This window comes from Belonocnema kinseyi, chromosome 8 (genome assembly GCF_010883055.1).
Source record: "Belonocnema kinseyi isolate 2016_QV_RU_SX_M_011 chromosome 8, B_treatae_v1, whole genome shotgun sequence".
In the NCBI taxonomy this organism is placed as follows: Eukaryota; Metazoa; Arthropoda; class Insecta; order Hymenoptera; family Cynipidae; genus Belonocnema; species Belonocnema kinseyi.
In genome coordinates, this window is record NC_046664.1 from 101103248 (window position 1) to 101122723 (window position 19476).

Consider the following 19476-nt stretch of genomic DNA (forward strand, 5'->3'; position numbering starts at 1 on the left):
ATTTGTATTGCATAGGTACAAAACTTCATATTTTGAGGTTTTGTTTTTGTTGTAACATTTTTTATTTTACTATATTCAATAACTTTACTTACGTATGAAAACCTATCCCCATATAAAAGTCTTGACAATGCCCACAAACTACACAAGCTGCCACCATTGTTTATATTTATTCACAATAAATTATAATTAAATAAATTACGAATAAATCAATTCTGAAAAGTGCGATAAACGTAACATTATTGGGGCACTCGCGACACAGAGCACGGTCCTGTGCTGCGCCAAACTTCACCCAACGAAAATATTCTCGACCAATCAGCTTCATCTAGAAAGAGATAGGTCTACGTCTCATATGTTTTTTCTCTCTCTAGAGCCCATTACCGTTCTCCCCACAATATTACCGGTCCATTTCTATATCGATGAGTCAGACTAAGTCACGAATATACGATTGAAGTCGCACGATATTGTTACAATAAACTTACATTGACTTCAGCAGACTTCGAAGTGAATAGCCCCTCGCTTGCAACCGAGAGTATCATTTGACGTTTCGACACGTTTCGTGCAAGTATAGAAGCACGCCATCTTTGGGGTCCTATCAAAGTCCACGTGGTAAGACAGAGCCCAATTCTTCCGGAATTTTATGCAGAAATTAATTGTTTATACGCGTGACTGTTCTTTGTATATCGGTCTTGTATATTCCCCACACTTGTGCACACTTTTAAAACTAAAGATCAAAGCATCGACAACAGTCTTGAGAAAGACACAAAGCCGTATCGAAACATCGGCATTATGTATCGACACTTTTATTTCATTTTGAAATAAAAGCTATATAAACATGAACGGATGACCCAAAAAAAATCTTTCCTTCTCTTGAAGAAATTACTCAGATATTCTCATCACTCGAGTTTGTCCCTCACATTGTATAGCATTTCCATAAATGCATGTTGTTACAATTCATAACATGTATTGGCATTAAAACACACGCAGTTTCGTTATCTCGCTTAAAATTATGCACTTTCTTTTTTTTTAAACTTTTGTTATTAAACATTTGATTGCAACATCTGCCGTTTTTTCAAAAACTGAATGTGCTCATGTTTCAATTTTATGTTTACAATTTAAAAGTTACACATGCGGTCTATATAGCAGCCTGACTGTTTTTTAATTTCTAAATTATATTCATAACCCCAGTGCCACAGACTTTATCACTTGAATTTTCTACCGCATCGTCTTCTACATCATAGTTGTTGTACGAAACCAAAAATTTATACATATTTTTCTATATTTTTCTATAATTTTTTATGTCAAAATTTAATTTTTTTATTTTTCAAGAAAACTCAAAAGTTGTTATGATAATCTTGTCTCTTTACTTTTTTCATATCGTGCGTTATGTGGCTTAGAATGTTTATTTCCCTGCTTTTTGAAATTTTGTAAATGCTTTAACTCTGGCAATTTTTAGTTTTATGAAGAAAGTGGTCAGGATAAACTGTTCGAATTTTTGAATACTATGAATAACCGTGCAGAAAAATTTTGAATTTTGAAAGAAGTAGTCGCGAAAGTATTTTAATGTGCCCACTTTTTAAATTTTTATCCAAAATGTCTGGCTAACGAACTTGGTCTTTAGTTTCGGAAACTTAAAGAGTGTACCAAAGTCCAATCTAATAGATTAATTTTCTCAAAAGTTATTGTAGAAGCAGACAGACAGACATAAATACATAGAGACACAGAGACATACAGACAGACATAACGAAAGACAGAAAGACATACAGATAGACACATTCGTAAAAACTTGTTTTTCGGATTCAGGGCTTTTCAAAACGTGGACATTTAACAAATGCTGGGCGGGTCAAATTTTATATAAATCTAATACCTTCGCTGGCGAGAATGTAAAAAGACACAAAGTTCTTTAGGTTCTTTTTCATGTATATGATGATGACATATTGCATGTCTTGTACAAATACTTATTTTTCATAAAAGTATCACCTATGTATCGTTTTAGTTTGGACCGCAGTATTTGCTCTCTCTGAATTTAAATTTTCTACAAATTTCTAAAAATGTATAATGAGGGTTAAATTTGGAACCTCAAAAAGGAATTCAAATTTTAAATAACCATAAATTTAATTTTTTCATTTGAGATTTTGTTTTGTTTTGTTAAGAAATAGAATACCTTGGTAATTATTCTTTTTATTTTCATTTAAACTCTAAACTATAACAAAAGATTAAATATCTTAATAAAAGAGCACATTATAAAATTAATAGTTGAGAAAATCTTTACTATTGTTTTTAAAGTATATTTTTTGGTGTCCTAATTTTTTCGAGGAATGGAAAAAGAAATAGAGGTAAAATTTAGGAGAGGAAAAAGGAATGTATTGGATAGTAGAGTTTGGTCTCGATCGCAATGTCGCTTAGTCGGTAGATCATACGACAGGGTTGCCAACGGTTGCTTGGATCGAGATGCTTTATTAGTGCACCATGAAGCAAGGGGGACCTGTGTCAATGGGAACAACGCTCTCGCTCTCGTATTTACTCGAGAGTTGGCATTCGACGGGAGTTCCATAGCATTCGCTGAGGAGAGGGGGTAGGGGAGCCCTCGCGAACCCGAACATGAATTAAAGTTTTAATTTCTCTAAATCACTGTTCGCCCTCGAGCTCTTTCCACCAGACGGTCCGTTACTTATAGCCTTTGCTCTCTTACCGCCTCCTTTCGTCCCTATTTTATGATGCCCCGCAGACCAGTCGAAATCGATATGCATTTGTCCTCTGACATTCGTCACTGAACTACTTAAGAATTCAAAACTTCAGCCAAGAAAAAAATCAGAATCTATACCTGATTTAAATTATTTTTATTATTGGCTCAACATTCTAACAACTTCTTGCATGTTTAAAACATAATTGCAGCTCTTTAATTTTAAATAGTGTATATATTAGACGTAGAAACCTCCCTTTATAGCTTGAGCTAACATAAAGCGAAAACATAAAACAGTATGTCACAATCCTACAAAAATTGGAGATAAGGCAAGGCATTGAGATAGTTCTCGCGAAATATCACTTATTTGACCAAATACCTGTAATTTTTACAATTGGAGTGGATGGACTGACGGTACGAGCAAAAAATTTCCCTGCCGATACCGACAAAAAACATATTAGCAGCATACAGAAGGGACTGACAGACATTTTAGATGTAGATAATGTGATTCAATAGTTGTTTTGTAACATTTTGGCCTTTGATGCTTTAGATAGAACGTTTTGTGTATAAATCACACTGACTCGTCGATTTGCGGCTCGAAGAATTATGATTAACAATTCATGGGAGAAAGAAGACACATCTTTGACTGGTCACAAAATTAATGTTGGAAACACCGCTACCCCCTTCCAAATTCGTATAGACTGGAAAGTACCTTGGTGACAGATCATATTAGTAATTTTGATCCAGCCTCTACTCCTTTCCAATGCCTTGTATGGCTCTTCTGATAATACAAGTAAAAATGGAATAATATAACAAAAATGTTATAAAGAATGTAATGCAAATTTAATAGCGTACAACAATGTTATGTCATAATGTATCGGCAAAGAACTTTTTGCCGGTCCCGCCAGAGAAATGTTTTGTAAGTTCTGGCAGATCATCCACTGTCTTTCATAATATATTATAGAGGAGATGCAAGCGTTTTGCAATTTTAAACTGGACTTTGAGTCTGTGAAGTTGAATATTTTTATTTATAATAGTGCCTTTGCATTTTTTCCCTTAGAGCAGGAGTAAGATTGGCGCACTTCTTATTGTTGCACCAAATATGATTTTACCAGTAAGGTCAAATACATGCACATATGTAAATTTCCAAATACTAATAGTTTTTTCGCATGAAAAACACGATGCAAGCCAGCAGTGAGAGTGTGGTGTTGCTGTGTTTACTCGTTAACTTGGTTCAGCGTTCATTGACGTATAAGAGTATGTATACAAGGAGCTTCTTTGTTTCGAGATTCAGAGTGTACAAACATATACAAAAGCTCTGAAGAAACGGTGGCAGAAACGTGATGGCATTTTGAATCTGGCTTAGTTTAAACTGTTACAAGAGTTTCGCGCACGTGAATTACCCTAAATGCAAGTTTGTATAAATTTGTAAATTCAAGGTAAAATTGAAATTTCAAAAGTAAAAAATTTATATGAAAGTCGTAAACTAGAATCATTTATTCGCATTTCAGTGGCCCCTTGACGCAAAATTCGGCGCGATATTCCGGAAATCGTAACCTCGTGTCTGTGGGGGTTGTTCGTTTAAAATCATGACGTCGCAATGGGGTCGGTGCGAAGACTATGGCGTTAGTATTAACGTTAGGTGCCACCAGGGCCCTACTGCCTACAAGAACTTCGTTTCCTCTCCCCTGTTCTTTACTTCCCCCGCCCACGGGTGACATATTGTTTCCATTCTACTCTCGGGCTAAAGCGCAATAAAAAACCGGCATAAATATCACCAACCCCGTTTTAAGCGTAAGAACCGAGATGCTGGATATAGGCAAGAGTAATACACAAGTTGCGAGTGTTTCGGTTGTTGAAACCAGAATATTCGTATGTGTAAGAGAAACGCTCAGAAGTGTCAAGACTAATTCGTCTGAGTGGCTTTTTGGGCCAAATGAAAAAGTAAAGCTCGTGGTTATGATACTGGAAGTTTTTTAAAGGTATATTTAGACGATCAGGTGTAATGATTTATTTTAATTTTTTGGTACTTACAGTGTTACAGGTTCGTCAGGACTTGAAGGCGAAGCAGAGATTACGGCAGATATTGGAAGTCGTGAAGCTCCGGATGATCTGCCTCGATCATCCACCTGAAAAGAAAAAAGTTTTGTCGTTAACAGAATTTTTTTTTATTTTCAGCTTTTTATTTTTCACGAAACTAAGCGCAGTATAACAGAAGCACTGGAAAACTGACTAAAATTCGAAAACTCAAAATAATAAATCCACTATTCTTTCAGTATCCCGAGAAATTGAAGTAGCTGATAATGAGGTTTTATATTGATTTATTAATAATATTAATTTGTCTTCGGGAAATCGTGCTTTAATTTCAACACTTTTAATTTTTTTTAATTTTCCACTAATTAAATACAAATTTTGTATGTTAAACGTTTTTCCTAAATTAATGTAATGGTGAATTATTGATTTATATCTTTATATATATGTATATTCTGTACATCACCTTAAAAGTAGCCAAAAACGCCATTTTTGGGTACATAACCTCAAATATCTTACAATCCTGACGTGATGGGCCAATTCTGACCCTAGATTCGGATTATATGTAAAAAATTACTTCGGAAATGACCCTCCACTTTCTAAAACCAAAACCATATTGGCCTGTGTAATTAATGTAACTTTTCCGTAAACTGTTTGTTAATTTACGAAATCCTGCTCTGTTTACAAACTTTTTCCTTCTTACCTTTAGAAATACATTACTCAAAAAAAATGTAAAATGAATAAAATTATTTTTTATTCAAGGCTCTGCAGCACTGATGATAGAAAATAATGAGTAAATCGGTCAAATACTTTCTTTCTTTTGAGAACACGATGGAATTCCACTACTTATCAACAATCATAAAATATCAGAGTGTTCATTAGGGTTTATACTTGACGGTAGGAGTGCCAACTTTTGCTCGTTTTCATAAATAACATTGTTGGGTGCCAGTTTAAATTTTTGAAATGAATAAGGAAATCGGCACAAATTTAAAATGAAAAATATAAAAAGTTCATTTGATGAGTAGACTGTATTTACATGTTTTTTAATGGAGGATTATTAACACTCAAGTTTACGTTTGATGCGGTTGTGCTGACTCGATGCAACGAGCTGCATCGGTGAGCTGTGAGAGAGATGCTCTCTTGAGGAGAGATAATGAAAATATGACTATACAATGAAACGGGCCCAATGTCTCTTGGCCATGTAAATTTGGCACGATGCCGCATTCGGTTGCCTTCGCAATCGGAAAAAGGCGAAGTGAAAAATCTGCGGGGAAAACCCACGAGGATGACGCTCGGTATTTAAGGCCCAGGGGCGCCTGGTTATCCTAAGGGTACCATAGAAATCATAAAAATTGGAAACCTAAGAGTTACTAGACGGCTTAAGTCGGTAAAAGTTTCTAAAATCATTTTAAGTCTAAGTCGGTCTTATCGTAAATAAATGTAAATAAGGAAATTGTAATGGTTGACATTTTTGCTGGTAATAAACGCCTTATAGAAACGTCTATCTTTGAAATAGAATACAAAGAGTAGAAGTTTTCCCGTTCGTATTACATTTTTAGAAATATAAATATTGTTCAGGACTGAACATGCCGACCCCCTTGAACTATCAAAGTTCAATGAAAGAAAAATGATTATATAAATTCCGTAGTAAAAGCCTAGGGCGCTGTAGTATTAAAATTAAACGCATTGTAATTCATGAAACAAAATAATGTTAAAATCGTACAACTCAGGATCGATGTTTATTGTTTAGACTTTCGATGCATACAATATTCTGGAAAGAAATTTGAAATAAACATGATGTGAAAGAAAAAGTTGAGATTTTACATTTCTGAAGCTAAGAAGATAGTTGCGTGCATTAAAGTTTATACATACGGAGAATACAAATTTTCGTACAGCACAACGATGAACTAAACTGGAAATTAAATTAACATCAAATCTCGAAATTGCGACGATTCACATGAGTACTTAGAAAAAGTGCAGATAAAAATATGGTTAATAAAACGACATTCGGAAATTGACATGGAAATTTTCAATGGACACAATTAATTGAAAAATACACGAAGAACGATATATGACACGTGGTCCACATATAAATTCGTAAAAACGCGTGTCATTTGTTCCTAAGATTTGATAAAATATTGATTTTGAGAACAAAATATCGAATGTAATATAAAATATGGACAATAAAATTCGCATATTTGTGGTACGACATGCCAAATGACCTTTTTCCTTAACACAGAATTTTGAGCATCTTTTTTATTATAATATATCTTTGATTGGATTTAAAATTCTGAATTGAAATCTGACCCTTCTCGAACTGAAGTTCGAGGGAATGAATTTTCTGGAAAGTGTAACGTAGAAGTACTTTTATCATTAAAATTGGAATTTTGAAAATATATCGATTAGTCTTTTGAAATGCTGTTTTGGCTTGAACTCTTCCAGAATCGAAAAACCACGAAATCTTCTAAAATTGTAAAATAAAACTATAATGGAGCAGAAATGTAGACCTACTATCGGTGAGAAAATTCGAGTCCTCTGGCTTTTACGTTGAGTTAGTATGTGAAGAAAAAATGGTAGGTTAATGAAAGAGGTATCATTTTAAAGGTGAAAATTTTGTACGTTAATGTGCCGAAAAGTAATATTACAACAAATTATTTGTGGCTTGCAGATCTGAAAATCTGATAAAAAGTAAGGAAATTTGATAGCTTTTAAAAACAGTGAACTTTGAAGCATAGTTTTTTATTGAAAAAAATCATAGGAAAAATCTGAAAAAAATCATAGTGGTACATTGAACATTTCTGACCATATTGCCATCGAAAAATGGGCAAAATATAAATAATTGTTCGTTTTTTGTGAATAAATATGCGACCGCACTATCTTCAGTTTCATATTTGAACTTAATTTTTTATATAGGAAAGCAAGTGCGAGAGCCCAGCATGGTGCCGTTTTTTCAGGGGATCGTCCTCGGTTTTCCTCAGCCCGACTTACCCAACTTGTGTCTCCAGTCTCACTCTGGCCTTCAAACCCTTTCCCCGTGGTGAGGAAAACCGAGGACGATCCCTTGAAAAAACGGCACCACGCTGGGCTCTCGCACTTGCTTTCCTTAATAAAAAATTGATTTCAAATATCGCAATTCTTAAGAAGACAACAAGAACCACATACTTCCTTCAAATTGTAAATTATTGCATATAGTTCAACTAACTACCTCCAATTTAAATCACTTCATTATCTTCCTTAGAACTGAAGATAGTGCGGTAGCATATTCATTCACAGAAAACGAATAATTATTTATATTTTGCAAATTTTTTAACGGCAATCTGTTCGGAAATGTTTAATGTGCCACCATTAATTTTTTCAGATTTTTCCTATTATTTTTTCAATAAAAAACTATGCTTCAAAGTTCACTGTTTTTAAAAGCTATCAAATTTTCTTACTTTTCATTAGATTTTCAAATCTGTAAGCTACAAATAATGTTTTGGAATATTCATTTTCGGCTCATTAACGTACAACATTTGCACCTTTAAAATGATACCCCTTTCATTAACCTACCGTTTTTTCTTCACATACTTATTCAACGTCAAAGCCAGAGGACTCGAATTTTCTCGCCGATAGTAAGCATAGAAGCTTATAATGAAATGTGATTTGAAATTTAGATTTTTCCCAAATTATTTTCGAATGAATGAAATTTCTAAAAGATGTTATCTAAATTATCGTGAAATTATGTTTATCATTACCGAAATGGAATTTTGTGTTTGAAACGTATTTTGGAAGGCCGTTCTCGATTCAACTTCCCTAGAATTGGCGGCTCATGAAATGACATAAAATTGTGAGAAAATAAGAAACGGAATTTTTTCCGTGGATTACGAGTTTGTGAAATGCCCGGTGATTATCCAAAAGCACTTGGTTTGCCTGTATCGGTTTCCGCATGGAAGCGAATCTTTATTTCCTATCGTAGTCGTAAGAAGGCAATGTGAAAAATCCCCGGGGAAAAACCACGAGGATGACGCTTGGTATTTAAGGCCCAGGGGCGCCTGGTTATCCTAAGAGTACAATAAAAATCATAAACATTAAAAACCTAAGAGTTACTAGACGGATTAAATTGGTAAAACTTTCTAAAATCGTCTTAAGTCTAAGTTAGTCTTGTCGTAAATAAATGTAAATAAGGAAATTGTAATGGTTGACATTTTTGCTAGTAATAAAAACCTTATGGAAACGTCCTTCTTTGAAATATAATATAGAGAGTGAAAGTTTTTCCGTTCGTATTACATTTTTAGAAATATAAATATTGTTCAGGACTGAACATACATAATAATGTCAAGTTACACAGTCAGCCTTCGAGCTCTCATTGAAAGTTATAGAATACACTTTTTCTTTGACTTTTTTTTCTTTTAGATTCGATTATCTTGTATATAATGTCGACTTTGATTAAAAGAGACATTATTGAGTTTTTAATCAATGATGATTTGGATGCGACTCTTCATTACATTGTATTGAAACTGAAATTAAATAAATTTTGATTGACATGTATGGTCGGCCAATGTGCTTACTATCGGCGAGAAAATTCGAGTCCTCTGGCTTCGACGTTGAAAAAGCATGTGAAGAAGAAATGGTAGGTTAATGAAAGAGGTATCATTTTAAAGGTACAATTGTTGTACGTTAATGAGCCGAAAAGTAATATTCCAAAAAATTATTTGTAGCTACAGATCTGAAAATGCGATGAAAAGTGAGAAAATTTGATGGCTTTTAAAGCAGTGACCTTTGAACCATAGTTTCTTATTGAAAAAATAATAGGAAAAATCTGCAAAAAATCATAGTGATACATTAAACATTTCTGTCCATATTGCCATAGAAAAATGTGCAAAATTTAAATAATTGTTCGTTTTTTGTGAATAAATATGCGACCGCACTTTCTTCAGTTCTAATGAAGATAATGAAGTGATTTAAATTGGAGGTAGTTAGTTGAACCGTCCTCGGTTTTCCGGAAAGGGTTTGAAGGCCAGAGTGAGGCTCTGAGGCACAAGTTGGGTAGGTCGGGCTGAGGAAAATCGAGGACGATCCCCTGAAAAAACGGCATCATGCTGGGCTCTGGCACTTGCTTTCCTATATAAAAAACTAAGTTCAAATATCACAATTTGTATGAAGACAACAAGAAGCGCATACTTCCTTCAAATGGTAAATTATTACAGATAGTTTAACTAACTACCTCCAATTTAAATCACTTCATTATCTTCATTAGAACTGAAGATAGTGCGGTCGCATATTTATTCACAAAAAACGAACAATTATTTATATTTTGCACATTTTTCGATGGTAATATGGTCAGAAATGTTTAATATACCACTATGATTTTTTTCAGATTTTTCCTATTATTTTTTCAATAAAAAACTATGATTCAAAGTTCACCGTTTTTACAAGCTATAAAATTTCCTCACTTTTCATCGTATTTTTAAATCTGTAGGCTACAAATAATTTTTTGGAATATTACTTTTCGGCTCATTAACGTACAACATTTGCACCTTTAAAATTATACCGCTTTCATTAACGTGCCATTTTTTCTTCACATACTTATTCAACGTCAAAGCCAGAGGACTTGAATTTTCTCGTCGATAGTAGGCGTAATATATGTAACTTAAATATTTTTTGTAATTTTCATTTTATTTATAAGCATGAGGACAATAGAAAGTATAATAAAAAAGCATGAGGAGTCGAAGTCTCCCTGTACGCAAAAGATTAAACTCAGGCTATTTATTAAAAAGAGTTTTCATAACAATTTCTAAAATTTAATTTGATCTAATCTATATGGTCTCGTAATGAGTTATTAGAAAAGTTAATAATTAAATTGAAACATATCTAGCAGTTTTGCCTCTCTCGCGATTTTAATAGAAAAAGTTAGTCAATGAGAATTCAGAGAGCACAATGTTTTCTTGCTGAAATTAATCACAGTTGTAATAATAGGTATGTTAAAATTTCAATTTGACTATGATTTAAACTTTTATTTTAAAAATTTTAATTTTAATTTTGAATTTAATATTTTAAGCTCTGTGTATTTTGCTTCAAAGAATATTTTGGTGTAAAACTAAAGAAATGCTACCCATTAGGGGGAGGTTTGTAATGACTTAAATTTTGAAATTTACTTTTCTGGCTTATTTCGCTATAATTCGTTCACAGGAGCTCAAAAATTCAATTTAAAAAATGTCCGTGTGTCTATGTAACTATTCTGAGTAACAGATGCCGAAAAATGAAAAATCTATGATCATGAAATTTGCTCGAATTGTAGCTTTAATTGATATTCAGATCTGAAAAGATTATGAGCTGGATTGAACAATTAGAAGTTGCACCATTTGGCGTTTAGGAATAAAAAAAAAGTTTCCTTGTTCAAATAAAAATAATTTTTTGACATTGGAAATACAATCATACTATGTTACTCCTTATAGTACTTTTTTCTCGTCTTTTGTTAAACCTTTTTAACAAACCTTCCATGACGCTTATGATCTAAGAACACAGATTTAGAACATTTAAAAACATTGCTTTTCTTGTTTATATGATGAAAATATTTTTCAAATTAGGAATGTCTATTGACCGATCTCTCTACTTTTTTGGAAATAAGATTTTCGGTGTAAGATAGAAAGATTGACTTAATGAAATAAGTATCAGTTTTTATTATAAATGAAAATAAACTTCCCACTTTGGGAAAGAAAATTTATTGGATGCCTGTGATGAAGCGAAGTGCTCATAAAGTGAGCATAAATGAATCCATACATAGTGAATACACCCATAGTACTTTGAAGCGGCATTTTCTATAAGTAATGAATACTTTCACGCCTGACAACAGTCTTACATTAACTACTGACATTTTCATTGAATCGTTTTATTTTCTTCTTAGAAACAAGCAGTAACATATTAAAGACAATATAAGTCACATTAACTGAATAAAATAATCAAATATCAGACATGCTCATGTATTTTACAACTATCAAAATGAAACAAACTTAAAAAAAGAACAAATGATATCATCCGAAATCTGAATTATATTGTTTTTTCTCTGATTTTTCTACTATCTGTTCCAAATATTGCGATTCGTCGTTCCTGAGAATCAAGCAACAGGTAGGATCCTACCTGTCGTCGAATCTTGGAGCCTAAGATCCACGATAAAGGCCCTTCGACCTCTGGTAGGTCATCGAAATTCACTCCTCGTACCATCCTCGAAACCAGAATTCCAAATTATTTTCACGTCACAAAACCTGAGCCAATAAATGTCCACAAAGATACCAGCGGATTAATCAATTATTTTTGAATTGATTTACGAGAAACGAGCTTTGAATTATTTCCCAAAGTTTTAATTGCTACGAATGTTAAATAGAGACTACCCCTTTATGACAATGTTCGGCCTTACCATGGTTCTCCCGAGAAAAATTATGCAAATCCCCAAGACAATTCACCAAAACATTAGATATGAAATTTCAAAAACATTTATCTCCTAATTTATGTGGTATTCCTGAAACATATTCTAATATATTCTTACTAACTGTAGAAACTAATCTTACACTGTTAAAATGTTTTAAAAATGTGAGATATATGGGAAACTGAAGGTCGCAATCATTAGAAGAAAGTGTGAATAAACTGAAATCGTAGCATTTGATACAGAACCTTAAGAGAGACCTTAAGAGGTACTCGTAATTTTATATTTACACCGGAAATAACATTGAAATGGCGCGTAAACTTTGAATTCGCAGGCGCCCAGTGTGCACATTTTCGTGGTCGTTTATAGCAGTTACCTAGGATACTTTCGTGCGTTTAGGTGCGAGAAGGATGAACGTGGCCCAGGGCTATCGGACTGGGCAAACTCCGACATCAATCCTAGCGAGAAAGCCACCCCTAACGAGCCACCGAGTCGTATAAATTTTATTGCCATTTCATAAATCCGGCTGACAACCATGGATAACCGGCATGACTTTACTCGGAGATTATCAGCGTAAACCTGTAAAGCAGTCGGTCGGAACCATTGAAATGCTATTCAAATGTTAGCCAATTTCGGGGATGCTATTCAAAGGATGATCTTCCCAGGCATCGTTTTATTGCTATCTCTTAAGTGTCTGCAAAATCAGAAGCGCCAAAATTATCGTTGCCATTACTTTATTATGCAAACGTATATTCCTTTGAATTATGAATAGCATATTTTATCCTATTCTTCTCTTTAGGTCTATAAAATCTATTAAAATGTTTTAAATTTATAGATGCTTGTACTATATGCATCACAATAAAATTAGAGCTTGCAAAAAGTAAAAACATGTAGATTGTTTTGTATAAAATCTATTAGGAAAATTTCGTATTGAGTGGATGCGAGAATGAGAAGGAAAAACGTGATTTACATTCCTTCGTCTCGAGGACATAAAAATTCCGCAACGATAACTTCCTTTGTTCCTCCCTCTGTGGTCGCAGGACTAGCAACCCCTACAGCAAAATCCCTGCGGGGTACCATCGCTGCCGAGAATCGACTAGTTTTCGGCTTATATTACATTTTTCCTTGATTAAATGTGATCTACCTGAAAATTCCTACGTGGAGGGTTAATTTTCCGTGAAGTAGAAAGATTTTATTTTAAAAAATTTATCCTGAAGCTAGAGTTACTACAAAGGGAGTAAACAAACAACGTTTGGTGAATTTCGGCTCTTAAATTTCGGATTTGAAAAGTCAGTTATTGAAAAGCCAGTAATTTAATAATGTGCACTCAAGTGAATGATATTATTGTTTCAAAACCAGTTTTCTCTAATCCAAAAACAAATATCAGTTCGATGAACAATTATATTTCGAGGGGCAAGGTTATGACGAATACAAAAACTCAATAAAATGTGTTTTAATAATTTTACATGTATGACATATTTTATATTATTTTATTTTAATAGTGAATTTGTCAATAATTTATATTAGCGTTAACGAATCACCGACAAGTACAAAAAAAGCTAACGTATCTTAAAAACAACAAAAAAAACATTAGAACAGCAAATTTTCTACCTGTGCTCACCTCTACTCGTATATCCTAATCTGCCGCACTGATTGATACCAAATTTAAAAAAAGTCATTAGCAATATATTTTCAATAACATTTTCAAGTATTTTTCGTATCTTGAATACTTTTTCCAATTCTATGTATGTAGGTTAGATAAATAAAATTCAGAGTTGACGCAAATAGTGAAATTTCAAGAAATATGGAAGATATCAAAAATTCTTGACATAATATCAAGAATATGTTACTACAGACTTCTCATTAATTTTTGGTGTCACTCGATTGGATAGATAAGGCTACAGAATCAACAATAAATTTTTATATTCTCATCATTTATAATTGAGTAAGTTTTATAATTGTCCGAAATTTGACACCATAGTTTTTTAACAGATCTCCACGTTTCGAGACCGCCTGAGTCCGATAATCTGGTTTTTAAGATGGCGTCTGTTTGTCTGCCTGTCTATCCGTCCGGCCGTCCGTCTGTAAACACGATAACTCTGGAAAAACTAAACGGATCAAATCGTTCTTTGGCATACTTTTTTAGGAAAACCAAAATTTTAAGCTAAACAACGCACGATATGAAAAAAGTCAATAAAAGAAAAACATTGCTTTTTTAAAGACCTATAAGATCATCATTAGAATTTATATATATTTCGAAAAATCAAAGTTTCAAACATTGATTGCATAAAAAATAATGAAGGAGAAAAAATTCAATTTTGTAGTCAAACTATGGAGGATACGAAAAAAGATAAATCAAAAGAAATTGTGATCCCAAAAAATATCTACAAATTCGTTAATTATCACTTCTTGATAGGACGGGTTTTTTTTATCGTCTAAAATAACATTGGAAATAAAAAAATTTGTGGAAAAACGACACAAGTTAGGGGGAAAAAATGATTAAACAAAACTTGTTTACCCGAAAAGAGCTTCAAATTTAATATGAACCACTTTTGGATAGGACCCGTAGTTTTAATTTTAATCATAAAAAAGACATTAAAAATAAAAATGAAATATTTGTGGAAAAACGACAAAATGCACCAAAACAAATTGATAGAGAAGTTATTCATCCAAAAAAGGAGATACAAATTTGTAATAATTTACTACAAAATGACGCAAAATATAAAAGAAGTCTTCGAAGCTTTTGAAAAATCTTACAAAATGTCTTAACATTTTCCAATAGAACTCGTAATTTTGTTTTTATTTATCGTAAGTAATATGCAGAAAATAAAAAATACCAACATTACGCCAAAAGACGTGCGATAGGTAAAAATCTAAAAGAACACTTTTAGGACATTTTGATTTATCCATAAAAAATAATGTGAAACCCAAAATCCTAATCTTAGCATAACAGTTCCAAATAGAGAAGAATGTATGAAAAAAAAAGAATTTTAGAAGTTTATTCATTTTAATGTGGTTCAGAAAATATACGTTTACAAACGTCCGTCAAAAATCGAGTGCGGAGCGCGAGTGTCACGATGAGAATGTGCTCTCTAAATTCCTTGGAGTCAGATCCTACTGCAATGGTGTGAAATATCACTCCAACTTTAAGCCAGAAGTGAGCCTATCACTTTGGAGTGGAGCGTGACACTAAGTTGCAATGGAAAATGACTGTATGGCTTGGAGTGATTGGTCGCTCCAAGTGGTGTCACTGGTCGCTCCAAATGATCTTACTGCTCACAGCAAATGGTGCGACTAGTCGTTGCAATTGGTGTGAGTAGTCACTCCAAATTTAATTAATTATTTAAAAGGAGATAAACGCTAAAAGAATGTAAAAACATTTATTGCATTAAACTATTTTTTATTTACTATATAATTATAATTAGTGCCTATATTAATTAAATTCACACTTTTACAATTTAATAAATTTTATAATAATTAAATTTATATTTCTCCTGGAACGTCACTGTTCTCAATCCTGAAACAGAAATCATATTTAATTATTTCAACTATTTATTATAATTATCATTTCAATTCGTTCAATCCCTTCTGGACGTTTTAATACTTTTATTAAAAGGTTAAGTAAAATATTGGAAATGTATCCTTACCCAACTGTCAGTGGAGGGCTGCGTTCTTGAACGTTTACTAGGATGGCCTTCATAGCAGCACAACATGGACGCGGCTCCATCGCCTTCCTTAGACTCCAAAAATTCCGCCAAAGCGTCAGGAGTTTTACAAAAATCCTAAAGAAACACATTTTGTAATTTCACATTAGTCCTTAACCGCATCCATATTTTCTATAACACACTGAAATATAATAGTGATTCCAGGACACTTACTATCACAAAGTTATAAGCATTCATCACAGTACAAAACACAATTTAATTGCACAAGCACCAGTTGGTGTGATAAGCATGGTTACTCTTATTTGGTGTGAGAAGAGCCACTGTATTTTGGTGTGAAAGAATCACACCAACGGAAACAGTCAAGCTGCTCACTTCAATGGTGCGGCTGAACCACTGTAATGGAGTGGCTGAAGCATTTACACCAATTTTGCAGTGACATTTGGACTTTAAGGAATTTAGAGAGTGTACCACAAAGCCTACAAAGCTCTGAGAAACTTAATCTTTAACTATACTTAATTAAGTAGAAAATTCAGAATATAAAGCCACATATAAATACATCGATCTAAAAGAGATCTTTTTGATAAAGTTTCATTCTAACATTCCAAATGAAAAAAAATAGATATTCGAGCGCGAAGCGCGAGATGCAACAGACGCGCGCCTCAGGCGCGCTCAAACTTACGAGCGAAGATAATAGAAAATGATTGATTCATTAAGTTCCGTGAACCTAGCCAAAATTTCCATTTTGATATGAAAATAAAAAGTGAAATTGAAATTTTAATGAAATAATATGCTACCATTTAATTTATTTAAAGAATAATTTAATTTATTTAATTAACTCTTAACGGAATTCACTCCACCAATTTTTTTATTTTTCGTATTTAATAAATTAGAAATTTAATTGAAATTAATTTAGTGTACTCAACTTTTATGTTTCTTATAAAAGACATAAAATCCCCCAAAAAAGGTGATGGATTCCAAAAATGTGCCAAGCACATACCCATGTAAATTTGTGAAATCAAAGTTGGCCTAGTAATTCCAAAAAAATTTTCAATATGAAATATATAATGACATTTTTTTATAAAGTAGCCCATATAATTTTTTAAATAAATTTAAAAATTCCATGCCAGGTGTTAAAAAATGGCTGCGTGTGGGACATTGATGGTATAATATAATCCCATAAGGTTTTATATTCTTTAATGTGGCTTTTGAAAATTCATTCAAAAATTTCTGAAACGCACTGCATTAAAAAGTTGCTTCTCGAGTAAAAATGCTTCGACTTGAGTTCGACTTGATGATATCTTGATTTTGTCTCCAAATAATCGATGTCTTGTATTGGCTAAACGACGTTGACTAGTCTTAAGACGAGCCTTGTCTTGACTGAGATGGTCTTAGCATGGTTACTGCCAAGACAGCGTAAACTTGTCTCAGGACGAACTTTTTTCGACTGAGAAATGAGATTAATATTAATTAATGCAAAATTTGTAATGATAATACCGTGCTGAGGGCAAGGAAAAACATAGCATTGCTAAAGGGCATTCCTTGAGCGCGAACTCGAAGCCCCCTTCCAAAACACTTTTTTATGTTGCGTAAGAGTCAGAGGATGGGGCGCGACCTATAAAAAGGGCAACGCGACCCAGAATACACAGTTGGGGGGTTTGCATAGAAGACGCAACGGAGCTTGAGGACTGACCATCCTCAAGTATCTTCTAATATTGTGCTAACTTAGGCTAAATATCTAAGTTCACAGAATATTAGTAAGAGAAAAGAACTCTGAGGCGGAAGCTAGTATACCTCGTGTACCCGGTTCCAAGAGTAACCTTTCTCAAAGTCCGCTTTGCCTTTTATACGCTACACTTAGCTAATTTTTCCTCCGGGAACTCTGATTTTGCGCTTCAAAAGCCATTTTATAGAAGACTTTCCAAGTCCAAAAAAGGACATTTTTTGAACTCTGACGGAAAACGTCCAATCTTTGATAAAATTTTGAAAATTATTTTAAGTCCAGAGGACTGAATTGACTTAGGCGAAAAACGCCAAGATTAAATGAAAATTTTTTAAAGTCCCATAGTGGCAATTTATACTTAGACGAGAAACTTCTTATCTGAGAAAATCTCAGACTTTATGGCAAAGTGTTGCGTTGCCAGAATTTGAACTATTATCTAAAATAGAATTTTTTAAATCAACCGAAGAGCAAGGCATGGTATACCTATTAACCTTGGTCAAGTAAGTTTGATTTTGAAATACGAAGGCTTGTTTCGAGAACCTTAATTCTTTATGGGCAGACGGGAGTATACCTCTCTAAATCTGGTCAAGAAAGGTTTTAAATCTCGATGAGAAGCAAGAGAATATTTCTATACAGCCTGAGTCTAAGAGACTTTCCCTTTTGAAAGAATAAAATTGTAAAGGCAGTACCTCACAATAATTTTATGATATTAAAAATGATGGTCGATTCTTGGGCAATCGAACAGAACTAGGGGTTGATAAAAAAAGATGTTGAAAAATAAGGGCCACACTAGTGTATTAAACACAAGGGCAATTGATTAATTGCAAGTTACATATCGTTGGAATCGCAAATAAACATAGATTCTGAATATGATATTTTTGATTTGCTGATTTCAACACTATAACATTTTTATGTATCGCATTTTATGCCTCATTAGGACAAAGGGGCCCCCTGTTGGCAAAGCCCGGCATAGCAATCTCGCTCAGTCAGGGACGTGAGGAGAAGTCGAGTGGAGAGGGTAAGACGAGCAGGTACACCGCGATGAAATGGAAATCGCCCATATAAACAGCGTGCGAACATAGTCCTAGTGTACAGGTGACACCTCTTGCCCTGCGTGAGGACACAACATAAACGCGAAGTGTAAAAACTTAATGAGTTGCTATTGAGCCTCTTTTGTTAGAAAGTAAAACGACCATAGATGATTATTGCGGATTACTAAAAACAGTAAATTCAAGAAAAGGGTCTCCAGTGCAGACACCTGTATGCGAATAGAGTTCATTGAACCTCGAAAGGTTGAAATCTAAAGATAGCGAGCGAAATTATTTAAGAGTTGAGTCTTCCTCTTTCAGTATAAAAGATTATTTAGCTACGGGCTACCTATACGAATTTAAAAGTTATTAAAACTTTGAATACGGAAAAACCGATATTTTACGCATATGATTTTACTACGGCATCAACCAAAGAGTTGTTTTATTAAATTTAATCTAGCATAGGGAAAAATAACATGTAAAATTAGAATAGAAATATTTTCTCAATAAAATACTATTGTATAGAGCATAAAATCTCATATATATATATATATAGGACATGGTTCTTCTTGACTTAGAGAAGCGAACCATGTTCTTCATCGAATTTTCGGCACCAGCTGACAAAAACATCATAGTGAAGGAGAATGAAAAGAAAGAGAGGTATATAGACCTTATAAGAGATTTGCAGCGATTGTACGATTGACAATACGCTACAATACTTGCGGGAAAAACGCAGAAGGCGGTAGTCCTTGGGTCGCTCAAATTTCCTAGGGTGCACGAAACTTTTGCCGGATCGTCGTATTAATTCCGTTACAGACTGTAACCACCCATCTCGCGGTCATGAGACGTGATTGTGGCTGTATTTTACCGTGATTTCGCTGGGAGCGGGTGGAATTTTTCATATTAGCACCCGCTCCCGGCGAAATCCTGTGGCTGTCCTTATGACACATTTC

General features: G+C 33.6%; 1 protein-coding gene across 1 annotated transcript in view; it reads right to left on the reverse strand.

Moving 5' to 3' along the window:
* LOC117179092 overlaps positions 1–19476 on the reverse strand; it is an 887384-nt gene that overhangs the window by 48815 nt on the left and 819093 nt on the right. Inside the window, exon 5 of the mRNA XM_033370741.1 lies at positions 4715–4809. Coding sequence (XP_033226632.1) covers positions 4715–4809 — 95 coding nt within the window. The remainder of the gene's footprint in view (positions 1–4714; positions 4810–19476) is intronic.